General features: G+C 41.2%; 4 protein-coding genes across 5 annotated transcripts; all 4 read right to left on the reverse strand.

Annotated features, from left to right (window-relative positions):
- Window positions 1-2,208, reverse strand: LOC135626355 (uncharacterized). The gene is made up of 3 exons (XM_065131583.1): window positions 1,858-2,208; window positions 940-1,710; window positions 1-816 (listed from the first exon to the last, which is right to left on the reverse strand). The coding sequence occupies exons 1-3, from the start codon at window positions 2,206-2,208 to the stop codon at window positions 1-3; spliced, it is 1,938 nt and encodes a 645-aa protein (XP_064987655.1).
- A 543-nt stretch (window positions 2,209-2,751) lies between these two features.
- LOC135626356 (uncharacterized) lies at window positions 2,752-3,585 on the reverse strand. Its single transcript, XM_065131584.1, has one exon. The coding sequence runs from the start codon at window positions 3,583-3,585 to the stop codon at window positions 2,752-2,754; it is 834 nt and encodes a 277-aa protein (XP_064987656.1).
- Window positions 3,586-3,870: 285 nt separating this feature from the next.
- LOC135626357 (uncharacterized) lies at window positions 3,871-4,179 on the reverse strand. Its single transcript, XM_065131585.1, has one exon. The coding sequence runs from the start codon at window positions 4,177-4,179 to the stop codon at window positions 3,871-3,873; it is 309 nt and encodes a 102-aa protein (XP_064987657.1).
- Window positions 4,180-10,913: 6,734 nt separating this feature from the next.
- LOC135626290 (probable galacturonosyltransferase 3) lies at window positions 10,914-20,681 on the reverse strand. 2 transcript variants are annotated; one of them, XM_065131493.1, is made up of 8 exons: window positions 20,546-20,657; window positions 18,755-18,876; window positions 18,080-18,139; window positions 17,866-18,003; window positions 13,925-14,038; window positions 13,515-13,849; window positions 12,492-13,437; window positions 10,914-11,481 (listed from the first exon to the last, which is right to left on the reverse strand). In XM_065131493.1, the coding sequence occupies exons 4-8, from the start codon at window positions 17,977-17,979 to the stop codon at window positions 11,206-11,208; spliced, it is 1,785 nt and encodes a 594-aa protein (XP_064987565.1). In that variant the 5' UTR covers window positions 17,980-18,003; window positions 18,080-18,139; window positions 18,755-18,876; window positions 20,546-20,657; the 3' UTR covers window positions 10,914-11,205. The 2 variants fall into 2 exon arrangements, with proteins under 2 accessions (XP_064987565.1, XP_064987564.1); XM_065131492.1 differs by lacking the exon at window positions 18,755-18,876 and having other exon boundaries at window positions 20,546-20,681.
- Between the last annotated feature and the right edge of the window lie 1,746 nt (window positions 20,682-22,427).

Below are 22,427 nucleotides of genomic sequence, written 5' to 3' on the forward strand. Positions count from 1 at the left end.
CTAGGCCGATAGGGCTGCAGACACTCTTCTTTTAAGTCCGTCCAAGATGGACCGATTGGTTACCTCTGCCAGCCCATTCGTATGAGGGTGGGCCACCAAGCTAAACCTTAGCTGGATGCCATGACTGGAACAGAACTGGAACCTCCTACCAGCGAACTGAGGTCCGTTATCCGTAATAATGGTTTTGGGCAACCCGAACCGAGTCACTAGGTTTCTCCACACGAACTTCTCCATTTGATGTTCCGTGATTGTCGCCAACGGCTCAGCCTCGACCCACTTTGTGAAATAATCCACTCCCATGATGATGTACTTACGTTGCCCCGAAGCCGGTGGGAAAGGTCCGAGCAGGTCCAACCCCCACTGTGCGAACGGCCACGCGCACACGATGGGGCTGAGTGGGACCGCGGGCTGTCGGGGTGCGCGGGCGTGTTCCTGGCACGGACCGCACCGCTGCGCGTAAGCTTTCGCGTCCCGGCACATGGTCGGCCAGTAGTAACCTTGGCTGAGTATTTTGTGTGCCAAGGTTCGCCCGCCGATGTGTTCTTCGCAGACTCCCTCGTGGATCTCGGCCAGGACCGTCTGGGCCTCGTCGGGCTCCAAGCATCGTAGGAGGGGGTAGGTGAAGGACCGCCTGTAAAGCCGCCCACTCTCCTCAGTATACCACGCGTGTGTATGACGCAGGCGCCGAGCTGCAACTTCGTCGTGGGGAAGGGTCCCATCCCGCTTGAAGCGTAGCAGCTCTTGTACCCATGTGATTGGCGCACTACTGGGGGCCGTAGCTGCTACTTCAATAGCGCGGGCGGGAAGCTCCTCGACCTACGGCCATATTTCGTGGGTCGGCTTCGACGCCAGCTTAGCTAGCGCGTCGGCTCGCTCATTCTCCTCCCTCGGAACATTAGACAAAGTAAAATAAGGGAACTTGGCAGTCAGGTCCCTTACCCGTGCTAGGTATTTCGCCATGGTTGGGTCCTGAGCCCCGTATCCACCATTGAGCTGCTCGGCCACAAGCTGCGAGTCGGTGAGGACGTGTATAGCAGCCACCTGCATCTCGAGGGCCAACCTGAGTCCCGCTAGGAGCGCCTCGTATTCCGCTTCATTGTTAGTGGCTTTAAACCCGAAGCGGAGGGAGCGCTCAAACGAGCGTCCGTCAGGGGCGAGCAGGACAAGCCCTACGCCGGCACCCTTTGAGCTGGCCGAGCCATCCACGTGAAGAGTCCAAGCTTTGAGAGGTTGCTCGAGATCCCCGTCTGCCATCCGCGTTAACTCCACGATGAAGTCGGCTACCGCCTGGGCTTTGATGGCGGTCCTGGGCACGTATCTTATCTCATGTTCGCCGAGCTCCACTGGCCATTTGAGGAGCCACCCTGCAATATCAAATTTAGATAAGACCTGCCGAAGAGGTTGGTCGGTGATGACCTCCACCGGGTGGGCCTGGAAGTAAGGGCGCAACTTCTGAGCTGACAGCACCAGGGCGAGTGCGAGTTTCTCTATTGGCGGGTAGCGCTCCTCGGGTCCGTTCAGGACATGGCTGACGTAGTAGATCGGAAGTTGCTCGCCGGAGCTTTCTTTGATCAGGATGGAACTTACTGCATGTGGGGAGGCCGCCAGGTAGAGGCCCAGCTTCTCCCCGGGAGAAACAGAGGCGAGTCGGGGGAGGCTGGCCAGGTGCTGCTTTGTTTTTTTTAAAGCTTCCTCGCACTCCGTCGTCCACTGAAAGTTTTTCGGGTTTTTGAGCGCCCTGAAGAAGGGGAGGCAGCGATCACCCGACCAAGCGAGGAAGCGGGACAAGGCGACAAGCCTTCCGTTAAGTCGTTGCAAATCTTTGATCGTCTGGGGAGACTACATGTCGATGATTGCCTGAACTTTCTCCGGGTTGGCGTCAATTCCTCTTTCGTGTATGATGAACCCGAGGAATTTCCTGAAGGTGACGCCGAAGGCGCATTTTGTGGGGTTAAGTCGCTTACCGAACTTGCGTAGTGTGGCGAACGCCTCGGTCAGGTCGGCAAGGTGCGCTCCGGCCTCTTGGCTTTTCACGATCATGTCGTCCATGTAAACCTCCATGTTCCTTCCGATCTGATGGGCGAACATCCTATTCACCGTTCTCTGATATGTGGCCCCGGCGTTTTTCAACCCGAACGGCATGACCTTATAGAAGTACACCCCTTGCTCGGTGAGGAAGGTCGTATGCTCTCTGTCTTCGGGTGCCATCCTGTTCTGGTTGTATCCCGAATAGGCGTCCATGAAAGAGAGGCGTGCGTGTCCGGCCGTTGCGTCGACCAGTTGGTCGATCCTCGGGAGGGGATAGCAGTCTTTCGGGCATGCATTGTTGAGACTAGTGTAGTCAATGCACATCCTCCAGCTACCATTGTGTTTTTTCATGAGGACTACATTGGATAGCCATTGAGGATATCTGGCTTCTTCTATGAAGCCTACTGCTAAGGGACGGCCCACCTCCTCTCGTATGGCGCATTGCCGGTCAGGGGCCTGCCGCCTAGGTCTTTGCTTCACCGGGCGAGCGCCAGGTGGGATGTTGAGATGGTGTTGTGCGACCCCTGGATCGACGCCCGTCATGTCCGATGAGGACCAGGCGAAGATGTCGGCATTTTCCCGCAGGAGACCGACGAGCTGCTCTCGTTCCTGTTCGGGTAGTTCCGAACCAACTTTGATCGTCCGGTTAGGCCGAGCTTCTTGTAGTGGTATATCAATGGTGGATCCCCTCGGCTCGGGATGAGGGGCCGGCTTTTTTGTTTCTCACGGATCTTCCAACGGCAGCTCAATCCTGGCCCTCTTGTGTAATGAAACAGCGGTCAGGTAGCACCGCCTGGACTCTCGGGGGCTTCCTGTAACTTCTCCGACCCCAGCGTGAGTCGGGAACTTGATGGTTTGGTAGTAGGTCGAGACGACGGCTCTGACCTTGTTGAGGGTCGACCGACCGAGTATGGCGTTGTAAGCTGTGGGAAGGTCGACCACCAAAAAGGTGGTCATCACCGTCTTTGACCTCGGTGGGGCCCCTAGGGTCAAGGGCAAAGTAATAGCCCCCAGGGGTGATATCGAATCTCCTGTGAATCCGGTGAGCGCTGAACACATCGGCCTCATATTTTCCCTGGCCAAGCCGAGCTTCTGGAAGGCGTCGAAGTAGAGTATATCGGCCGAGCTCCCAGTGTCGACCATGATCCTTCTCACCTGCGCGTTGGCTACCCTAGCCGATATCACAAGGGCGTCGTCGTGTTTGGGTCGCTCGGATACCCCGGTCGGGAAGGTGATCTCGAGCTCGGGCCCGTGTCCAGGGGTTACGTCTGGAGCGGCTCGGGCGTACGCCTTTCTTCCCGACATGGAGCCCGCAGCCCCGCCCCCCCCCCCCCCCGATGCGGGACCGCCAACGATTACGTCGATGTGTCGCTCGACGGGGCCCTCCGAGCGAGGTGATAGCTCTTTGTCCGGCAGAAGGTAGTGGCCGAGATGCCCTCTGCGGATGAGCTCCTTGATTTGCCTTTTTAGCTCACGGCACTTTTCAGTGTCGTGCCCATGTTGCCGATGGAAGCGGCAATATTTTGAACGGTCCGCGAGCTCTCGCGGGTTCCTCATTGGGTGGGGCTCCTTGAGTAGTCCCTTCCCCTTCTCATGGAGAAATATTTCTATTCGGGATGAATTCAAGGCGGGGAGAGGAGGCCTTGGGTCGGATCTGTCCAACTTACGCCGGGACGCGACGAGTTGTTGCTATCGGGGCGGCTCCGACTTGACCTTTTTGTGCTCCTCCTGCTTCCCAGCCATCCACATCTCCGCGACGATGAACTGACTAGCACGCTGAAGCATTTCGGGAACTACGATGGGGGCCCGTTCCACGAGAGACCAGAAGAACTTGGAAGGCCGCTAGCCTGTCATGAATGCCTGCATCAACAGAGAGGGGTGAGCATCCGACAGCCCGCGAATTTCCGTCGTAAAGCGGTTCACAAAGAGGGAGAGGGGCTCGTCCTCCCTTTGGTTGAGTCCGAAGAGCAACTCCACGGATGGCTTTGGTCGAGCGTAAGCCAGGAAGTTAAGCTCGAAATCTTTGGCGAGTTGGTCGAAGGAGGCGACGGTCCCGGCCTTCAGGCTGTTGTACCACACGCGAGCCGGCCCCCGCAGGGTTGTTGGGAATGCCCTGCACATCAAAGCGTCGGAAGTCCCGTACATCACCATCTGGGCGCGAAAAGCGACCACGTGGTCCGCTGGGTCAGCGGCGCCGTCATACGCATCCAGCGAAGGGGGCTGACGTCGTGATGTATTACGTCAAATCCGGTGTGTTACGTCAAATATGTTTTTGCCCCTATCAAGTGGTATCTTGGGAGCTCAGAATTCTCACCTTGAAGACACTACGAATAATCATATGCATTTAATCGAATAATCATATGCATTTAATCGAATAATCAAGTGGTATCTTGGGAGCTCAGAATTATGTGGACTAAGACGTCAATAGAATTTTTTTTTTTCTAACATTTTTTATGCTAGATAGAGAGTTCAATGGTATAAGAACATCCGCCTACTAACCCTCTTAACGAATGGTCAAGCAAAGAGGTCTTGCCCCCAACCCACAATACTTTCGTTCAGGAGGAGAAGTAGACACTCTGACCCACACTCATCGTACAGTAGGAGCAACGTCTCCAGTATGACATCAAGGAATCCCGCCCTATCCTCATCGTTACTCTGACCAACACTCACACCTTTCAAGCCCACCACCCGGCACTAGTTCAGCTGCTCATCGATGCCTTCTGTTGCATCGAGAGGATCAAATTCTACCACTTTAAACATCATCATAGCTTGACATCATAGCTCATAGGGTGAATGTAATAGTAGCGTGGTCTTCGAAATCTTCACCAACTCTGCTGCCATTTGATGAGGGATCTGTGAAGTGGAACTTAGTCATCCGCACTGATTGACAATGACAAGATGTCTATGCCATCATCCACTGCATCATCTATGGCTTGTAGTACATTGGCTTCCTTGCAGCTTCTTGATCCCCAACACACCTTGTAGATTGCTAGCTGCACACGAGGAGCACCTCCTCTTGTTGTACTGGCACCGAGACCATGGAAGCTTGCATCGCTTACTCGAGAATCTACTCTTGCTACTGCTTCTGCTGCTCCAAAGGCACTTGCCACATCTCCTATCGAAGGTCTCCTCCTCCCAAGTGGGTGCAAGGCGACCGATGACTGACGATCAATGACATGCACAAGGCGGCCCCTTCCCTTTAGTGCAGCATCCTTCTCTCTTCTCTTTTCCGGACAGTGCTGCATCCCTCTTTCTTCTCTCTACCCTATGGACAACACTCCCAAAGGAAGCGCAAATGTTGCCACCTTCGGCGATCGTTGAGCAGATCACTACTGACAAACAGTGATTGTCTTCTTCTCTCGTTATCGCTCTGCACTAGCGTTCGCTCACTGTAGCCCTGAAGTGCCCTTTGTCAGCAACACAGGATCTCATCTACTGCGATCCTCCCCACCATGATTCCTCTGGTGCTTCATTCACCAGCACTATTCCCCCTTCTTACTCGTTGATCGCCATTACCTGATTTGCATCAAGTAGCTTGTTAAATCTCGAATTTTGATGATGAAATCAATTGATGGGTTAATGATCAAATCTATGTTTTGAGTGATGCAGGACTAGCTTCAATCAGAGAAAGACAAATCGATTAAAGCAGTGAAATCAAATGTTAGGTCGGAACATGTCAAGAGATTGGACGTCGAGTCGAAGGATTGATCGGCGTATCGGTAAATAGCTTCGTGCCATGAGTTTGGGCATCGGGCTAGAAGGGCATTGCACTAAGGAGATCGGATGTTGCAGAGGTCAACATGTTGATTGTGCAATATGTCACAAGAGAAGACGAAGCGCCGGATGAACCAATGACATGCCGGACAATATAGTATTCTGTTTGTAATCGATTGTGTTTAGATTGAAGTAGTCATGATTGTAATTGAGTTGGTTTTAGGATTAACCCTACTAACTCAATTAGGGGCCCATTGGGCCTAAGTTGGGACTATTTTGGGCCAAGTGAAAAGCTCATTTAGTGACTCAATTATAGGTTGAACCACCTATGAGTTGGAAAAGTCAAGAGCACACTTTTCCATGTTGTCAGGTGGTGGTATCGCCAAGAAATAATCTTCCAGACTATGTCAAGCGGTGGTACCGTCCAATGTTAAACTAGTAGGCGATGGTACCGCCTAGTACCTCGAAAACCTGGGGATTCAAATTTTAGCTCTAATTTTTAAAGTAGAATAAAACTCTGTGATTCCAAAGTTATAATCTCTTAAAGTATAGAGTCCCACCTCCTAGAGCTATGTGATAGTCCTAAGGGATGTGTGTGTGGGAACACTTGTAAAAGAGAGGTGTAAAGGTTCTCTTGTGAACATGTGAAAAGGAAAAAGAGTGTAAGGGTAGTTAATCTTCGCCCATTAGAAAGAAGATCGGTAGTGAAAACCAATAGCCTCGAGTGAAGAGGAATCGGGAGTGAACGTAAGTCACGAAGACCGAACCACTATAAATTCGGTGTACTCAGTTTGTATTTATGTTCTGTTTTTTATTCTCATATTGCAAACTAATTTACTTACTATTCTCACTACACTTACGAACGTACTCTCTAAGTTTAAACACATTTCCGATATCAGTTTTCATCGAACTAGAATTTTTGAACCGACGTGATTTTTTGAAAGTACTGATTCAACCCAACCCAACCCACCCGCACCCCCACCCCCCAAGGTTTTTCTTATTTGGTTTAACACCAAAGAGAAATGACTTTTATTGACAATCAAGATGGTTTAGCTATCACTCGTCCTCCTATGTTCAACGGGACGAACTATACATATTGGAAAACTCGAATATGAATTTTTTTGCTTTCTATGAACTTCAATTTATGGAATATCATTAAAAATAATTTTTTTAAAGTCTTCAAATCTAATGAACGAATTGAATGATTTGGAGAAGAAATTTTTTTTTTAAATACGAAAGCTATGAATGCTTTATTTTGTATTTTAGATAAAAATGAGTTTAATCGTATTTCGATTTATGAAACTATACATGATATTTGGCACACTCTTGAAATTACACATGAAGGCACAAATAGAGTTAAAGAGTCTAAAATAAATCTTTTGATGCATGATTTTAAATTATTTCGATTGAAGCCAAGCGAAACTATTGTTGACATGTATACCCGTTTTACGGATGTCGTCAATAGTTTAAAAGTTAAAAGCCCTTGGCAAATATTTTTTGAATCTTGAACTTGTTAATAAAGTTTTATGATCTCTTTCTAAAAATTAGGATTCGAAAGTAAGTACAATACAAGAAGCAAAGGACATTTTTCGCTTGAAGAACTTATTGGGTCATTAATGACCTATGAAATGATATACAAGATACATGATGAATTTGATAAACATGATAACAACCTTCCAAAGAAAAGGAAGGATTTGACACTTAGAAAAAAAAGAAGACGACTCGAACGAAAGTTTAAGTGATGATGACTTTAAACTCCTCACAAGAAAATTTAAAAAATTTAAAAAACAAGAATCTAAGAATAAAAATGAACTTAAAAAGAAGATGCTGTCAAAGAAAAAGAAAACACTTGAGGCAACTTGGGATAAATCAAGTATATCCGAAGACGAGGAGCAAACCGAAGACGAAATGGCGAACTACGCTTTGATGGCTCTCGACGATGAGATAAATGACTCAACCAAAACCCTTTTACTTTATGATGAATTATTAAATATTTTTTATAATTTATATGATGATTTTAAATTAGTTGGTAAAAAATATAAAGTGGTAAAAAAGGATCATGCTTCTCTTACTAGTGACTTTAAAATTTTAAAAAATGAGCATGATAATTGTATATTAACTCCTTGCACTAAATTTGGAGAACGAGATTCATGCAAAAAGAAAATTTTGTTATTACAACAAACGTTAAATAAATCTAAAATTGATAGTAAATCTGTAAACATGATTCTTGCCAATAAGAATCATGTTCGTAGAAAAAAAAGAATTAGTTTTGTAAGTAGTAATACACAAGGCCAACAACATTTGTTCAAGGACCCATATTAAATGTTTCGCTTGAAAACAAATGTAATTTTTATGGTAGACATGTTCATTTTGTATATAAATATTTATTTAAAAGATATGACTTGCATAAATTAGTTTGGGTTCATAAAGGAACCATAAATGATATTATGTCAAAAAACATGATAGGTAAATCCAACCATGAGGAACCCAAAATCAAATGGATACCTAAAGGAAACATATCTTTCTTGTAGACATCTCTACAATAGAAAGCTAGGAGTAAAAATAAAATTTTAATAATGGATGCTCAAGGCTTATGATCGGAGATCTAACACACTTCATAAAGCTCACTAGTCGAAACAAAATGATTTTAATGAAAAATAATTTATGTTCAATGAAATCATGCTTAATGATTTAATTATGCATGATGATTTGAAGTAATGAAGATTTTTATGATTTATGGTTTATTGATCTTAATGATTTTTATGATGAAATTTGCTTTTTCGATTTTAAACAATGATGCAAGTTTTTATTTGGCATAAAAGACAAAGGCATGTTTATATGAAATAAATCATATAAATTCAAACAACTAAAAAAGAGAAAAGTATTTTTCTTGAAAATTTCTCAATCTCTATCTTATCGAGTTTTCAAAAAGAGATTGATGAATATATTTATATCACTTTCTTTTATGAATCTCTTGAACTATGAAAATGATTTTGATGATTTAATGATTTAAATCTAAATAAGATTTTTCTAATCGATCATGAACCTTCTTTTGATTTAGATATCTTTTATGGCAATCTAGAATTTTTTTTATCTTGTATGATTTCTTCCTTATAACATTTACTAAAAACGAGACTTATGCAAACAAATCATGATCTTGATATTTATAACTTTAAATTTATTTTATGTAAATCAAGATATCTTCTTTGTTCTCTTTTTCTTTTTATCATTTACTAAAGAGGAAAATTATTCGTATGAATCATGGTTTCTCTTGATTTCTTGAAATTATTACTTATGAATTTTTTTATGAATCAAGATTGTTTACTATGATTCTTTCATTTTGTTATTTGACTTATCTAAATACACTATAATATATCACTTGATTTCTTGATATTTATAATTTTTTTTATGTACAACTCTACCTTTTGTCGAAAAAAATTATAATATTATATTATTCTCTTCTTTTTGACAATAACAAACGGGGAGAAAAGTCTTGTTAGCTTGCACATCGTAAAAAAAAAAAATACTAACTTACACACACACATATTTATATGTATATATATACATATACATATGCATATATATATGTATATGTATGTATATATATACATATATATATGCATATATATACATATACATATGCATATATATATATATATATATATATATATATATATATATATATATATATATGTGTGTATATATATATATATATGTGTATATATATATATATGTGTATATATATATATATGTGTATATATATATATATGTGTATATATATATATGTGTGTGTATATATATATATATATGTGTGTATGTATATATATATGTGTATGTATATATATATGTGTATATATATATATATATGTATATATATACATATATATATGCATATATATACATACATATACATATATATACATATATATACATATATATATATATACATATATATATATATACATATATATATATATATAATCGAAACCGACGCAGGAATCGTCCGAATTCAGTTCAGTTCCGATGGCCGAAAACTTAGAACCAAAACCGTCACTTTCGAAACCGAGGCCGAAACCAAAACAGTTTCACCCTTTTGTATAGGCAAAAAGGAAAGTAGAGATGATTGGTAAAACATAATAATTCGTAGGGTGAGTGCAGTATATTATTATCCATAAAAAAATTAGATGTAAATAGCAATAAATCGGAATCCTGCAAACGTCGTCGACCCAAATCCCATTCCGTTTTGGAAACCTATCGTAATCCTCCGACTCCACAATACCTATGTATATATATATATATACGTGAACGTATACACGAAGCTCCAATCCCCACGGGAGAGCGAGAGAGCATGGAGACGCCTCCGCAATCTGCCGTCTCGCTCGCTTCGGTGGTGACCAATATGCACCAGGCCATCGATCGCGTCCTCGCGCAACCGCCCATCGGCAGCCTAAACGAGTTCGCAAACACCCTGTTCCGCGAGAGCCGCCGCATCAAGGACGCCGTCGACGCGCGGTCCCCCGAGGCCTCCCACTACATGCTGGAGAACCTCGCCGTTGGGCGCCGTCGCTTCGAAGCCGCCGTGCGCGACCTCGAGATCACGGCTGCCGCCGCCGCCGCTGCGGTCGCCGACGTACCCCGGGGCGTCATCCGGAGGCTCCGCTACGCGAAGCGTGCGGCGTGGTTGTGGCGGATCGAGGGGGAGCGGCGGTGCTGGGAGGTGCTCGCCCGCGGGATAGCCCGCTCGGCGAGGAGGAGGCGTGCGTGTTCGCTGAGGCGCCCGATCCGGAGGGCTTTACCGACGGTGGAAGCGCCAGTCGCCCGTATACCGGAGCCGGAGGGGGCTATGGAGGCAGAGGAGGAGGGGTCGGCGCTGGCGAACTTCCGGCTGATGAAGGAGGAGCTCACTGCAATGGAGTCTCGGGATCAGCCGCCATGGAAGTTAGAATTCTTGGCCACGGCGGACGAGAGAGAGTTGACTTGGATGCGTCCTCATGCGTGAAGACTCTGCTCTTGAATTCTTTTTGGACTCCTTTTATCATTCAAGAATTAGGTTTAGTTATCTCTTTCAGTTCAGGTTGTTTGGTGATCAAATTGTAACTAAGAATGATGACAGATTTGGTATAAGAAAGCAGTTATTGACTATGATTGACATCTGTTTACACCATATCCCAAGTCAAAAGGTCTAAAGTATTTCTTGATTTCATGAGATCGATCTACAAAGGCTCATTGATTAGATTATCCATGACCACAACAAACGCCCAAAGAAGAGAAAATTGTACAATCTTCAGGCAATGATTGATTAGATTGAGAAATCCAAAGAGTGGGAAACAGAATCTGGTTGGAAGCCTATCTTTTACCAGTAGAAACGTCGAACATTAGCTGTGGAGTGGAGGAAAGAATGCAGCTTGGAAAGAATATTAAAGAAATTGGAATAAGGATCTATGGACGATTGCTTCTTCAACATCATTGATTGCTGTAGCAGTCTTGAATATAAGGATTGTCAACATCTACGAACCTGGACCAGTATGGCTGGTACTTGGTGAAAGCAAGATCTAGCCATGGCTTGTAATTCCCATTGTAGTGGATGACAGCAGCATTCTCTATTTCCAAAGGGTTTACTGCTGGATCATATCCAAGTCCTAACACATGCCAACTTCGATCCAGAGGATATGTCAGGTTGTAGAAAGTTATCAGACCTGGCGGCAGCGATCCGAGCTTCCAGAGCATGCGGTCCTCGTTCTGAAAGCAAAAGAAGAGTCTTCATTCGTTACGGGATTTGATACAGATAAACCATATGATGATGTTTAGGATGCCCCGTAGATTGTATTGGCTATTCATGTAAAAACGACCACATGTTCAGAATATATGTGCTATCATGTATCTGTTGTTACTACTTGAAGAGGATGAAGGGAGAGTAATCACGACATGCCTATTCTCTGGAGTATATGGCTTTGAGTACACAAAAAATGGTGAGAATAGTACATTCCTCTGGTTAAACATGCTAGCAAAATGGCTCTTCGTAAATGAATATAATAGAAAATGTACATACATTCGAAACAGGTGTACATGTGCATGTTGCCGAGATAAACAGAAATAGATAAACCGTGTGCACATGCATGCACTGGCATACACAAAAAAGGCTCATGTGAGCTGCAGTAATGCAGTGAGTAAAGAAAATGCCAATGCTTTCGTCTGCCAATCCTGTTCAATCAAGAACTTCTATAAGCAAAAGGCACTAACCAACTACAGAATTTTTTTCCTATTTCAGCCCTAGTCTGATGATACTAGGATGCATGCACATGTACATGGCACACATGCAAATGCACATCCTCATCTTGGAAATCAATGATTTATAAGATAGGCAAGCATGGTACCTTCTAGTCTGAGAATGTTGAAAAGCTTATTCTTACAGAATATTGGAATTAAATGAGTTCTGCCCAGTTTTCAATTCAATTCCCAAGCCAAATCTATTAATGCCAGCATTTATAGAACTTAATGAGCAATAGGCCACAAGTGAATATGACCTATGATGATGACAATAAACACAACATCACTGTTTATCATCCAAAAGATGCAAGTATGTGATACAAAGTGAAAGAACATAATCTCAGCAATTCATGATAACTTAGCATCAAGAGAAGGAAAGAAAAAATGTCAGTGATATTTAAACTTTCAGTTCAAAGCATAACCAAGTAAAAAAAAATCAAGAAAACAATAAACAAACAACAAGAGAAGACAATTTTACGTACCAAGTCTTGCCAATAGTGATAAATTCCTGTGATATTTCGCTTCTTCCATTCTTTCAAGTCAAAAATATTCATCCCAAAGGCCCATCCACATGCCTGTGGATCAAAATTTTGAGAAATCAACGGGTTTGAGAAATTGAGATATGTATCAAACCGATGAAAGCTCTCTTTACATGTCTCAACTGCACCATTTACCATTCCCTTCATATCTATCAACCAGAGTGGTGTCAAATCCTTTTGCACAACAATATCATCATCAAGAAATAGTATCTTGTCTAGTTTCGGGTAAACCTCAGGCATGTAGAATCTTAGATGGTTGAGCATCGACAAATACTTAGGATTCCTATATTTCAGATTTTCATTTCCAACAGAAAGAGATGATGGATGATTCGCTTTGAAGTAGTACTCCTTGATCCTTGCAGATTCAAGTTGGCGAAGAACCGAACAGTAAGATGAATTAAGCCACTTGAATTCATCAATGTTCTCCACATGGATTGTCGCTGGAAAAGGAGGATGGGCAATAAACCACATTTTCATGGCTGCAAAGTTCAGTTTGTCTGTGACGATGTGAAATACATGTTTCTCTGGTTCCTTTGCATGTAAAACAGTAGAATTGACCACTACCGATGCTGCAAGCACATTATCAGAGAATATAGCATAATGATATAGTGAAGGATCCTCAAGCTTCCCCTTTTCTAATGTTTCTTTGTTAATATGGTTGCGCAAGTAATAATCAGTTGTTAGCTGTAAAGATAAACAGTGCACTGGTTTAGGCATTGTCTTTGCAGCATGCTGGACTAAGAATGTACTATGTTTCTTCACTGTGTTTATGTTTTCCTCCAAAGACTGAAGCATGGTCCTTAACTTTCTTGCAGTGACATCACCGTCAAGTAGCTTGTCTCTTGCAAGGGATAAGGCATGGCCCATAGCTTTTGCTTGTTCAAGTGCACTGGATGCAGGGAAATTATTCTAGCGTCAGAACCAAGAATTATAATAGGGGATTCATCATAAAACACCAGTAAGTACCTCTCTTGCAGCTCAGAATCTGAATTTGCATCTCCAATACCACGCTGAATTTCTTTGATGTGTCTCGTCAGGGAATTATAAAGATCACGTTCCCCTGTGGAATAAGCAACACTAGCATACACCTTGGCCATTATTTTCTGATCTCTCATAAGTTTCAAAGTGGTATCGGAGTTAGGATTAATATATTCTTTCCTCCATATGCTATACCATGCTCTTCTCATGTTGTTAAACTCTTTTGCACGTTCGATGGCTGCGTTTTGCATCTGCAATTCAGTTTCTTTGCTCATATGAATAAGCTCTGCTATTCGTTTTTCCCTCCGTTCGTCCCGCAATTTCTGCAGGCAGAAAACACCATGAGCCTTCAGTATGACAATGCAACTAACCAGTTTTGGTAAGAGACCAGATATTACCTGACGCCTAATCTTGATTGGATCTATGGTTCTGGATTGTTGATTATATTCAATGGAAAGCTGTGTACTCTCTCTAGAACCATTGATGGTTTGTTCAGATGAGCCTTCTTGAAGCTGAGCAGTTTTTGGCACAAGTAATAAACAATCAGAAAATATCATAAATCCGAGATGAGCTATTGCTGTGTTACAAGCTTGGGAAGATGATGCAGCAATATCTATTATTGGTAATATTGTAAAATGCTTGAAGGTTCTTTTAACAAAAATTGTAAAAAGTATTCCCCTTCTATATGTTGACTTTAGTGGCGATCCAATTCAGTAGAGGCGGTATGAAGCTCAGAGTAGTCACAGGCAAACTAGTTTTAGTCAGTTTCCAGCAAAATGAATGAATTCAGAGAGTTTTAAGTAGAACCATAAGAGACCAACAAAAATTCGTACTACAAGGGTAGATTATTTTAGCTCAATTTTTTTAGGATGTCTATAAGTCCACGGTGGCCATTGCCTAAGCTTTATGTTATATTTGAACAAAGATAACACTTTTTTACCCAGATCTCACTAGTGTGGTGGAATTGATGTTGATTAGAATGACTTGCTTGTTTATTTCATTATGCATTAACCTGATTCTGGAAAGCTAGCATCTTGAGTTCATTATGCATTGACCACAAACTCCCACTTCAATTTCTAAATCTACAAATCTTAATTAGAGAACTCGGCATCAAGTTTCAGCGGCATATCTAATACCGGCTGGCTGCTAAAATGGCACTGCTAAAAGTTCACAAAAATGAAAAACAGAAAATAATGAACATAGACAACCTAGATGAGCCTATTCTGCACATATCCATCTCTTTGAGGTTCATATCTAATGTCAAGTTTGATGATGGTGGTGGTAAAAAACTGAGTGGAAATCAGCACTTTCTAAATGTCAAGCTCAGTGAAAAGAGGTAGCAAAGAAATTTTGTGGAGAGTGAGAGCCAATATTCTCTACATCCTACCTCCAACCCAAAACGTTTGGTAGAAATATAAAACTGAACTAGATTTAACTTACAAAGGGCTAGCCAAGGTTTTAATTATTCATCAACTATTGGTTTTGACAACCTATGGACCGGTACCAAGATATCAGGCAGTACACAAAGCTATAATCATTCAATTGTTCTAAATAAAATAGTAAAATTAATATTGTTGCTACATAATGAATAATATATTATGTCAAGATATATCAGCTCGATATTGCATGGTCCACCATGGATGTTTGGTCAGACTATAAAATATTGGTCAGTACTTACTGGAGGAGACCAGTTTGGTCTTTGTCTAAAACAATACTTCAAGGAATTATCAACATTGGGCGTGAATAGGTCATAGCCCGGTAGCTGTATGACCCTCGATCAGTGATTTCAATAGGCGCTTGGGCGAGGCGAGGCCCGAGCGCCTCGCTTCATGTCCGGGCACCTCGCTTCAAAGAGGAGCCGCTTGGGCGCTCGCCCGAGCCCGAGCGCCGGGTGCTTCGAGCGAGCGCCTGGGTTAAACCAGGCGACCGAACCAGATTTTTAGGTTTGGTTGGTCTTCGGTGCTTCAGTTGGTTCAATCGAACCAACTAAATCACCGATATCAGGCTCGCTCTCACGATTTCCCCAACTTCCCCAACCTTAGCACTCGCGATTTTGCCGCTGAGATTTCTTCTCTACTGTCACTGCTCTCTGCTCCTGCTGCTATTGTCGCTGCTCACCGCTACTGTCGCTACTCGCCGCTGCCACAATCGCTGCTTGTCGACTGCTCGCCGCTTCTGTCGTCGCTTGTCGCTGCTGTCGCCGCTCGCAGCTCCTGCTCCCAATCCTACTGTCGCTCACCGCTCCCGCTGTCGCCGCTGCTCGCCGCTGCCACAATTGCTGCTTGCCGATGCTCGTCGTTGCTGTCGCCGCTCCTGCTACCGCTCGCAGCTCCCGCTCCCACTCCCGTTGTTGCTCGCCGCTCCCGCTTTGGTTGTCGCTTGCTACCGCTGTCATTGCCTTGGCAACCTCGGTCTTCTCACACTCTTCTCACTATACAGTTAACAGTATACTGCTAACTGTATACTAATAATAGTATTTTTATTTATTAAATTAATAATATATTATTTTTAATTTTAATACTATTAATTTGTATTTATTTAATAGTATATTTTTTATTTAAAAAATAAAAAAATATACTATTATGATTTATTTATTTATTATGATTTTGTACCCGATTTTCTTAATTTAATAACATATTTTATATTTAAATAATTATATTTATTAATTATATTATATATTTTTATATTTTAGCGTCTCATTTCGCTTAAGCGAGCGCCTAGCCCCTTGAGTATTTTTGGACCTTGGCGCCTAACGCTTTTTAAATCACTACCCTCAATAGACTGGACCCCTTGATTCATAAGACAAATGAATTATCAAGATCATGCACGTTATTTATTAATATACTCTACTTAGTTACAATATTCAAACTTGAATGACAATTATAGTTTTGGTTATCTAAACCAAAAATTATTACAATGTTATAGTCTGATAAACAAAAATTATGTGTTCACCAAGGTTTTTAATTTTGACCAGACCAGTTCATACCAACTGTCATTTATTAGTCCAACTGCAAATCAGTATGTGAACCAAGTGAGTCTGCTAATACAGTAAGCCTACCAGGTGTACATATTCATTCTTCGAGTCTGTACACAGTGCAACATCGGACAATAAGCCTAGTACCTGATTCCCATGTCCACCAACTTCCTTGCCACCACTCACACCTAATTTCGACCACTTTTCTCCATGATCAGTGTTCATTAACCTCCTTTCTTGACATTTCTCACCTGTTTGATTAATTTTCTATGTGCAACTTGGATTTGGAGTATTCTAGAATGCAGATTTCTCTCAAGGAAGATTGTTCTTTTTTTCTCTCCGAGTCAAGGTAAATCTAAACTTTGCCATCTTGTTCAATTTGATCAATTTTCTTGCTCAAGCCTTTGCCTTGCATAATTTACATGCTACTTTGCATCTCTATGGTTTGCTTTTTTTTTTTTGACTTGAGGCATGATACAACATGCTATAGATTGTATAATTGATCTTTGGCCACATTAAATTATGGACCTAGATGCGGCTGCTAATTAAGTATGACTTGTATCATACATAATTGGTGTATATACAAGTTTCTGACTAATTATATTTGTGAAATTAGGAATAAGTCATGAATACATATATTGAATCACTGGTAAGATAAATACACATAAATATAGAGTTTAATAGGGAACAGAGTGGTCTGAATTTAGGACCAGCCTACACCAACCAATATACTATATGAAACCAGTACAATATGTATATAGGACATATATAAGAAATACATATTTCAACAAAGAACTATTAAACTGCAAAAGTTATATCAAAGAAAGCATAGGTATATAAGTTTAAAACATTTCTTTTGGAATTGTTTCTTTTTTCTTATTTATCCCTGACTCTTGATATGTATCATAATTAAAACTCTCAAACTTGCACAAATTGTTGAAATGACCAAAACAGTTCCTAAACTGAAAAACCAAAGGACAGGGTAAAGCAAGAATATTTAAACGTAAATTTAACATATCCTGCAAGACTAACACATAGGATCATTTATTAATATGGTCAACCAACCCACAATTTTATTTGCTTGATGACTTGATTTTATTAGAACCAGAATGGTCTGCAGTGGAAACCAAAATTTGAGCTCTCAGGTATGAGATTTAACAGCAACCCAAGATCTATAAAAGGGGTAATAGCTTGATACAGGAATTTGTGTATCTCTTTGAGAAAAAAAGAGAAGAAAAACCAAAGAGCCAAATGGAAATGTACTGATGCATATAAGTTATTCCTTTTACGAAAGACATTTTTGATGCATGTCCATGAATCTTTTCCAAATAATTTTCTAATAATTGGTAGTATATGGAAGAGTACCTGTCCAACGACCAACCGTTTCTGGTTTGCATCAACCGGACTCTCCCACACCCAGGATGATGATAGGGTCTTCGAGTTGACCTTGTGAGTTTGAAATTTACCGGAAGCATCCATGTATGATATTGTTATATCAAAGTTCTGCCAGTGGATAAGGTTAGTAGATCATGAAAAATACTTAAAACAGATGAACATGAAACATAAAGTATTTTGGTACTTCATCTGGTTGTTGGAAGTTATTTCGTCCAAGCAAACTCTCCTTGGACAAACCATGTACCTGTTCATCCAACATAAACTGATTACAACCAGTCAAGATCAAGTTATGAAGATTCCACATTTATCAACAAGAAAATATGCCCTGCAACAGATCATATATTTATGAATAGATTGAAAAACATAACTGAAGAATCCCCACATATTTATGTATATCCATGACACATTTTGAGGTTTTCCCATGCACATTAAACAAACTGTCTTTTGCATTTGAATCTACGAGGGATTGCATGCCCAAAGATCCGGAAAATTACATATTTGCACATTGTTTGTTCTATCCCTCTGATGATACATATGCATAAACCTAATACTTGGAAGAGCAGATACACGTATAAAATATGCATTACTGAAGGAGATACATGCAAAAATTCATTTCCTATATATACATGATAAATAATTCTATACATGATATGAAAATGCAGATTACTGTGCAATGACTTTAAAAGCAAGTACATCATCTTTTACATGATATTTATATATGCAAGAACGGATTGTTGCAGGACATCCAACACTGTATTTGCATATGTTAGTCCAAGGATTTAAGTATCTAATGTACTAGCCTGCACTGGTTATTCATGAATACATTTTATTTGGTTCAGTTATTTCTTGTATGTCATACCTTTCACATTTCTAAAGCTATTATTTGGGATGAGATAACAGAATATAAGCTTCCTTCAATTTTTGTCACCAAGGAACTAAAAGAAATCACATCAGGCAAATGCTTCTCCATCTAGCCAGGGTCTGTTTCCACAATCAGAAGAAGTTTGCCAGTTATTGCATAATGTCACAAAATACCTATTGATACATCAAGTAGCAAACATGTTTTGCTCACATATTTAAGATATACTAAAAGACCAAAATTTGCTAACTTCAAGAATGACTACAATCAAGAGAACAAATTCAATTTTGTAGCCTATTAATAAACATGAGACGACATATTCCAGAGAAAGGTTAGGATTTCTGTCATAAAAATGAATATGTTACTGTTCTTTTATTGTTTATAAGCTCTGCCAATGGAGCAGGAACCCAAATTGTCTATATGTTGATCTTTCTATGCATAATTTCTCCAATTCCTGCCATTTCTCAATGTAACCTTGTGCTTAACTCATCACAACAGCAACATCTAATCATTAAACAGTTTTATATTGATCAGATTCACCAGCACTAATATTACTCCAACCTAACTGGAACATGGTGATGAGCCTATTACAAACTAGGGTTTTCATTTCTTATGCGTAAAACTTGATACTATCTTCATTCAGTCCCTTATTATAGTGTTTAATCATAACACTAGGTACCCGAAATGGAATACTTTGCTTTAATAACAGGCAACTTTCAGTCTATGGAAAAAAGCACAACATTTCAAAAGACACAAGGGGAGCCCTTGGTTGAACTTCATGATATGCCAAAGTTGATATTCATAAGTGACCGGCATATGCAGCTAAACATTAAGATTCACTTCTAAAACAACTCACTTCCCTGAGCAAATTTATCAACATACTAAGAGGCAAAAAAACTTTTACACAACAATTTTCCTTTGAAGGCATTAATTTTCATAACAACATCACAATCCAATCCCTTTCTAGTAATCTGAAAAACCTAAAAAATTCAAGATCAACAAATTTGGTGGCCAAGTGTTGGGCATATTTCTAATGCTTTGGTGATTTTAGGCTTGGATTTTAGGCGAACTATACATCATCAACACATTGTGATTCTCAAAATTGCAATGCCTAAACATCCCATTGAATCAAAGAAGCAGAAGCAATATTGTAGAGCTAGCAAATGGTTATTTTGACAAAGAAAAAACATCTTGACTTCCTAAAAGAAGAAATCATTCCCAGGTTCATGTAGATGGGCTAATGCCAACTTATAGAACTTCAACAAGGAAACTCATGTAGCTTGATAACCGCATATTCAAATTAGAGGTTTATCACTCGAATAATTTGACTAAACATAAATATTGGTTATATCAAACATTACCCCGGACGCTATGAGCGACATAAATCACCAGCTCATGCTCTGAATAGCATCCAAAATTGCATAACGCATTGCAATATCGACAATTGCATCGGGCCTTCATAACGGTGGCTTAATACCAAGAGAAACCATTAAATCGTACACGATACTCTCCAGAAACCTTTTTTAGGGTCGCACCGACTCCTCTCCCAAGCAATTCAAGAACTAAATTTTCAAGATCCAAAGAATTCAATATTGCAAGAAAAGATCAACTTCATTTGAGTTCAGTTCATGCATCATCAAAAGAAACAAATATATCGATCAAGAAGATAATATCATGGATCACTCGGGACGAAATATCGCAACACAAAATCTAAAGAGGGAGGGAGGAAATTTGGATTGGGAACCGACATCGGAATGAAGGAGGAGAAAAGAGACGGGGAAGGATCCGAACCCGGAATAAGAATTGGGAGACGAACAGCAGAACGCCGCAGCTTAGGGATCTTCGCGAGAGAAGCGCCATCGAATCTCCACGAGAGAGACCACGGCGGCTGGAAAGGAGACGAGCTCAGGGGGGTTTGGGGGGCGTGGGAACCATTAAACCACGTGGCGATCACGTGGGAGTGAGGTCGGTGGAGGAAGCTGCGAAGCGATATGTGATCGGACGGTCGAGATTCATCGGCTCGGTCTTAGGCCCAGGATCGAACCGGCTGGTATGAGCGCCGGTCTTTCAAGTGGCTGAGCCACCGGACGAGCTTTTTCTGGCCTCGTTGGCAGAGACAGAATTAGACCGGCTCTTGGCATATAAATTAGACAAGCCCTTGTGTTCATCATTTACTCATAAACTCATTAGCCATTAAGGAGGGATTTGGCACATAAATTATTACTAGGAAAAATATCAATGATATTAGAATGAACACGATTTAATTCAGGTCTTCATTGCAAGAGGTTTGAGATGATCGAAGAAAATGCTTATACTTTCCTTTGCGACTAGGGTGTATCGGATGGGTGTTTCACGATTAACCTATACGAAGATGAAAGATCGATGAAAATTTTAAAATAGTAACAAATAATGATAAAATAATTTTAGTAAATAGACCTTCCCTACCCAATATAACTTTTTATAGTGGATAAATAAAAAAATTATTATTATTATTTTAGACTAACATATAAAATTATTGATGAGGTCTTATCCTCTCATCATTTACTATGGTAACATTGTACATTACGACACTCAATATTAGAAAAAAAATATTTTATTAATATATATATCGAATCTTTTATTTATTTTAAATCCTAAACTCAAAGGTTTGAAAAAATATTATGAGATATAAGAGTTTTAAATAAATGTGAGAATGTCAAGAGAATTTTTTTAAACAAATTACGTCATTTTTTAAAGATCAAGGTATATATATATATATATATATATATATATATATATATATATATATATTTGGCTTGTCTAATCATCCCAAGAAGGGAACGCATGATATTTGGCTTTCGCTAAGGTTGCAAAGGTTACGCGCAATCTAATGTATTTTTCCTCGGAGTAGTAGCCCTTACTTTTGGAGCGCAACGCCGTTCTCTCTCCTTCGGTTGCTTCCATGGTCGGGAAATCCCAAAGGCCCTCAAAGTCCGCACCGCTTGCGTCGGGTCGCTGTCGAAGATGATCGATCATTCACATCCATTTTAACTCCTCGCCTAACGAACGATGTTTTACTCGTCTTTGATTCCTTTTGTTTTGGCATTTCCCAAGTAATGTTAACTGACAAATAGGTATGTTTGACTGACCTTAGGGAATGCCCGTGAGGTGACTGACAAAAGTCCACTATGACCACAAACCAAGCGGAGCTCTTTTCCTGGATACCAAGCCTCCCGGGCATCTCGGGGTTCTCCTGTCGCTCGCTTTCAACCAGTCCACGTTTGGGACACCGACTCCCTCCTTTGCTTCCTTCGCAGGGAAAACCCGGGCACCACCACTCCTCATCTTCCGTTGCTTGTGCGTAGTGTGCAGGGTTGAGTTGGAGGTATCTGTAGCAACACAAGCCAATAAAGACGACGAGTAAATGTAGGGCAGCTGCCCTCAATCTGGTTTTCACGTGGATTACTTCCGGCGGCGTTGTGGTTGCCAATTTGGAATTGAATCGGTCGTATTCTCCTTTGGTCGTTGCAAGAAATTTTAGTCGTTTGGGGGTCAATTCAATGCGTTAGAGTGTTCTCTAATGGCTTCGGATTGAAGTTTATTTGATTCACCTTTTCTTTTTTTGGATGATTAATGGATATATAAATTTAGTGACAAATAATTTGATGGCTGTTTTGCAATCTGAATTGTAGCG

This window comes from Musa acuminata, chromosome BXJ2-11 (genome assembly GCF_036884655.1).
Source record: "Musa acuminata AAA Group cultivar baxijiao chromosome BXJ2-11, Cavendish_Baxijiao_AAA, whole genome shotgun sequence".
Classification (NCBI taxonomy): domain Eukaryota; kingdom Viridiplantae; phylum Streptophyta; class Magnoliopsida; order Zingiberales; family Musaceae; genus Musa; species Musa acuminata.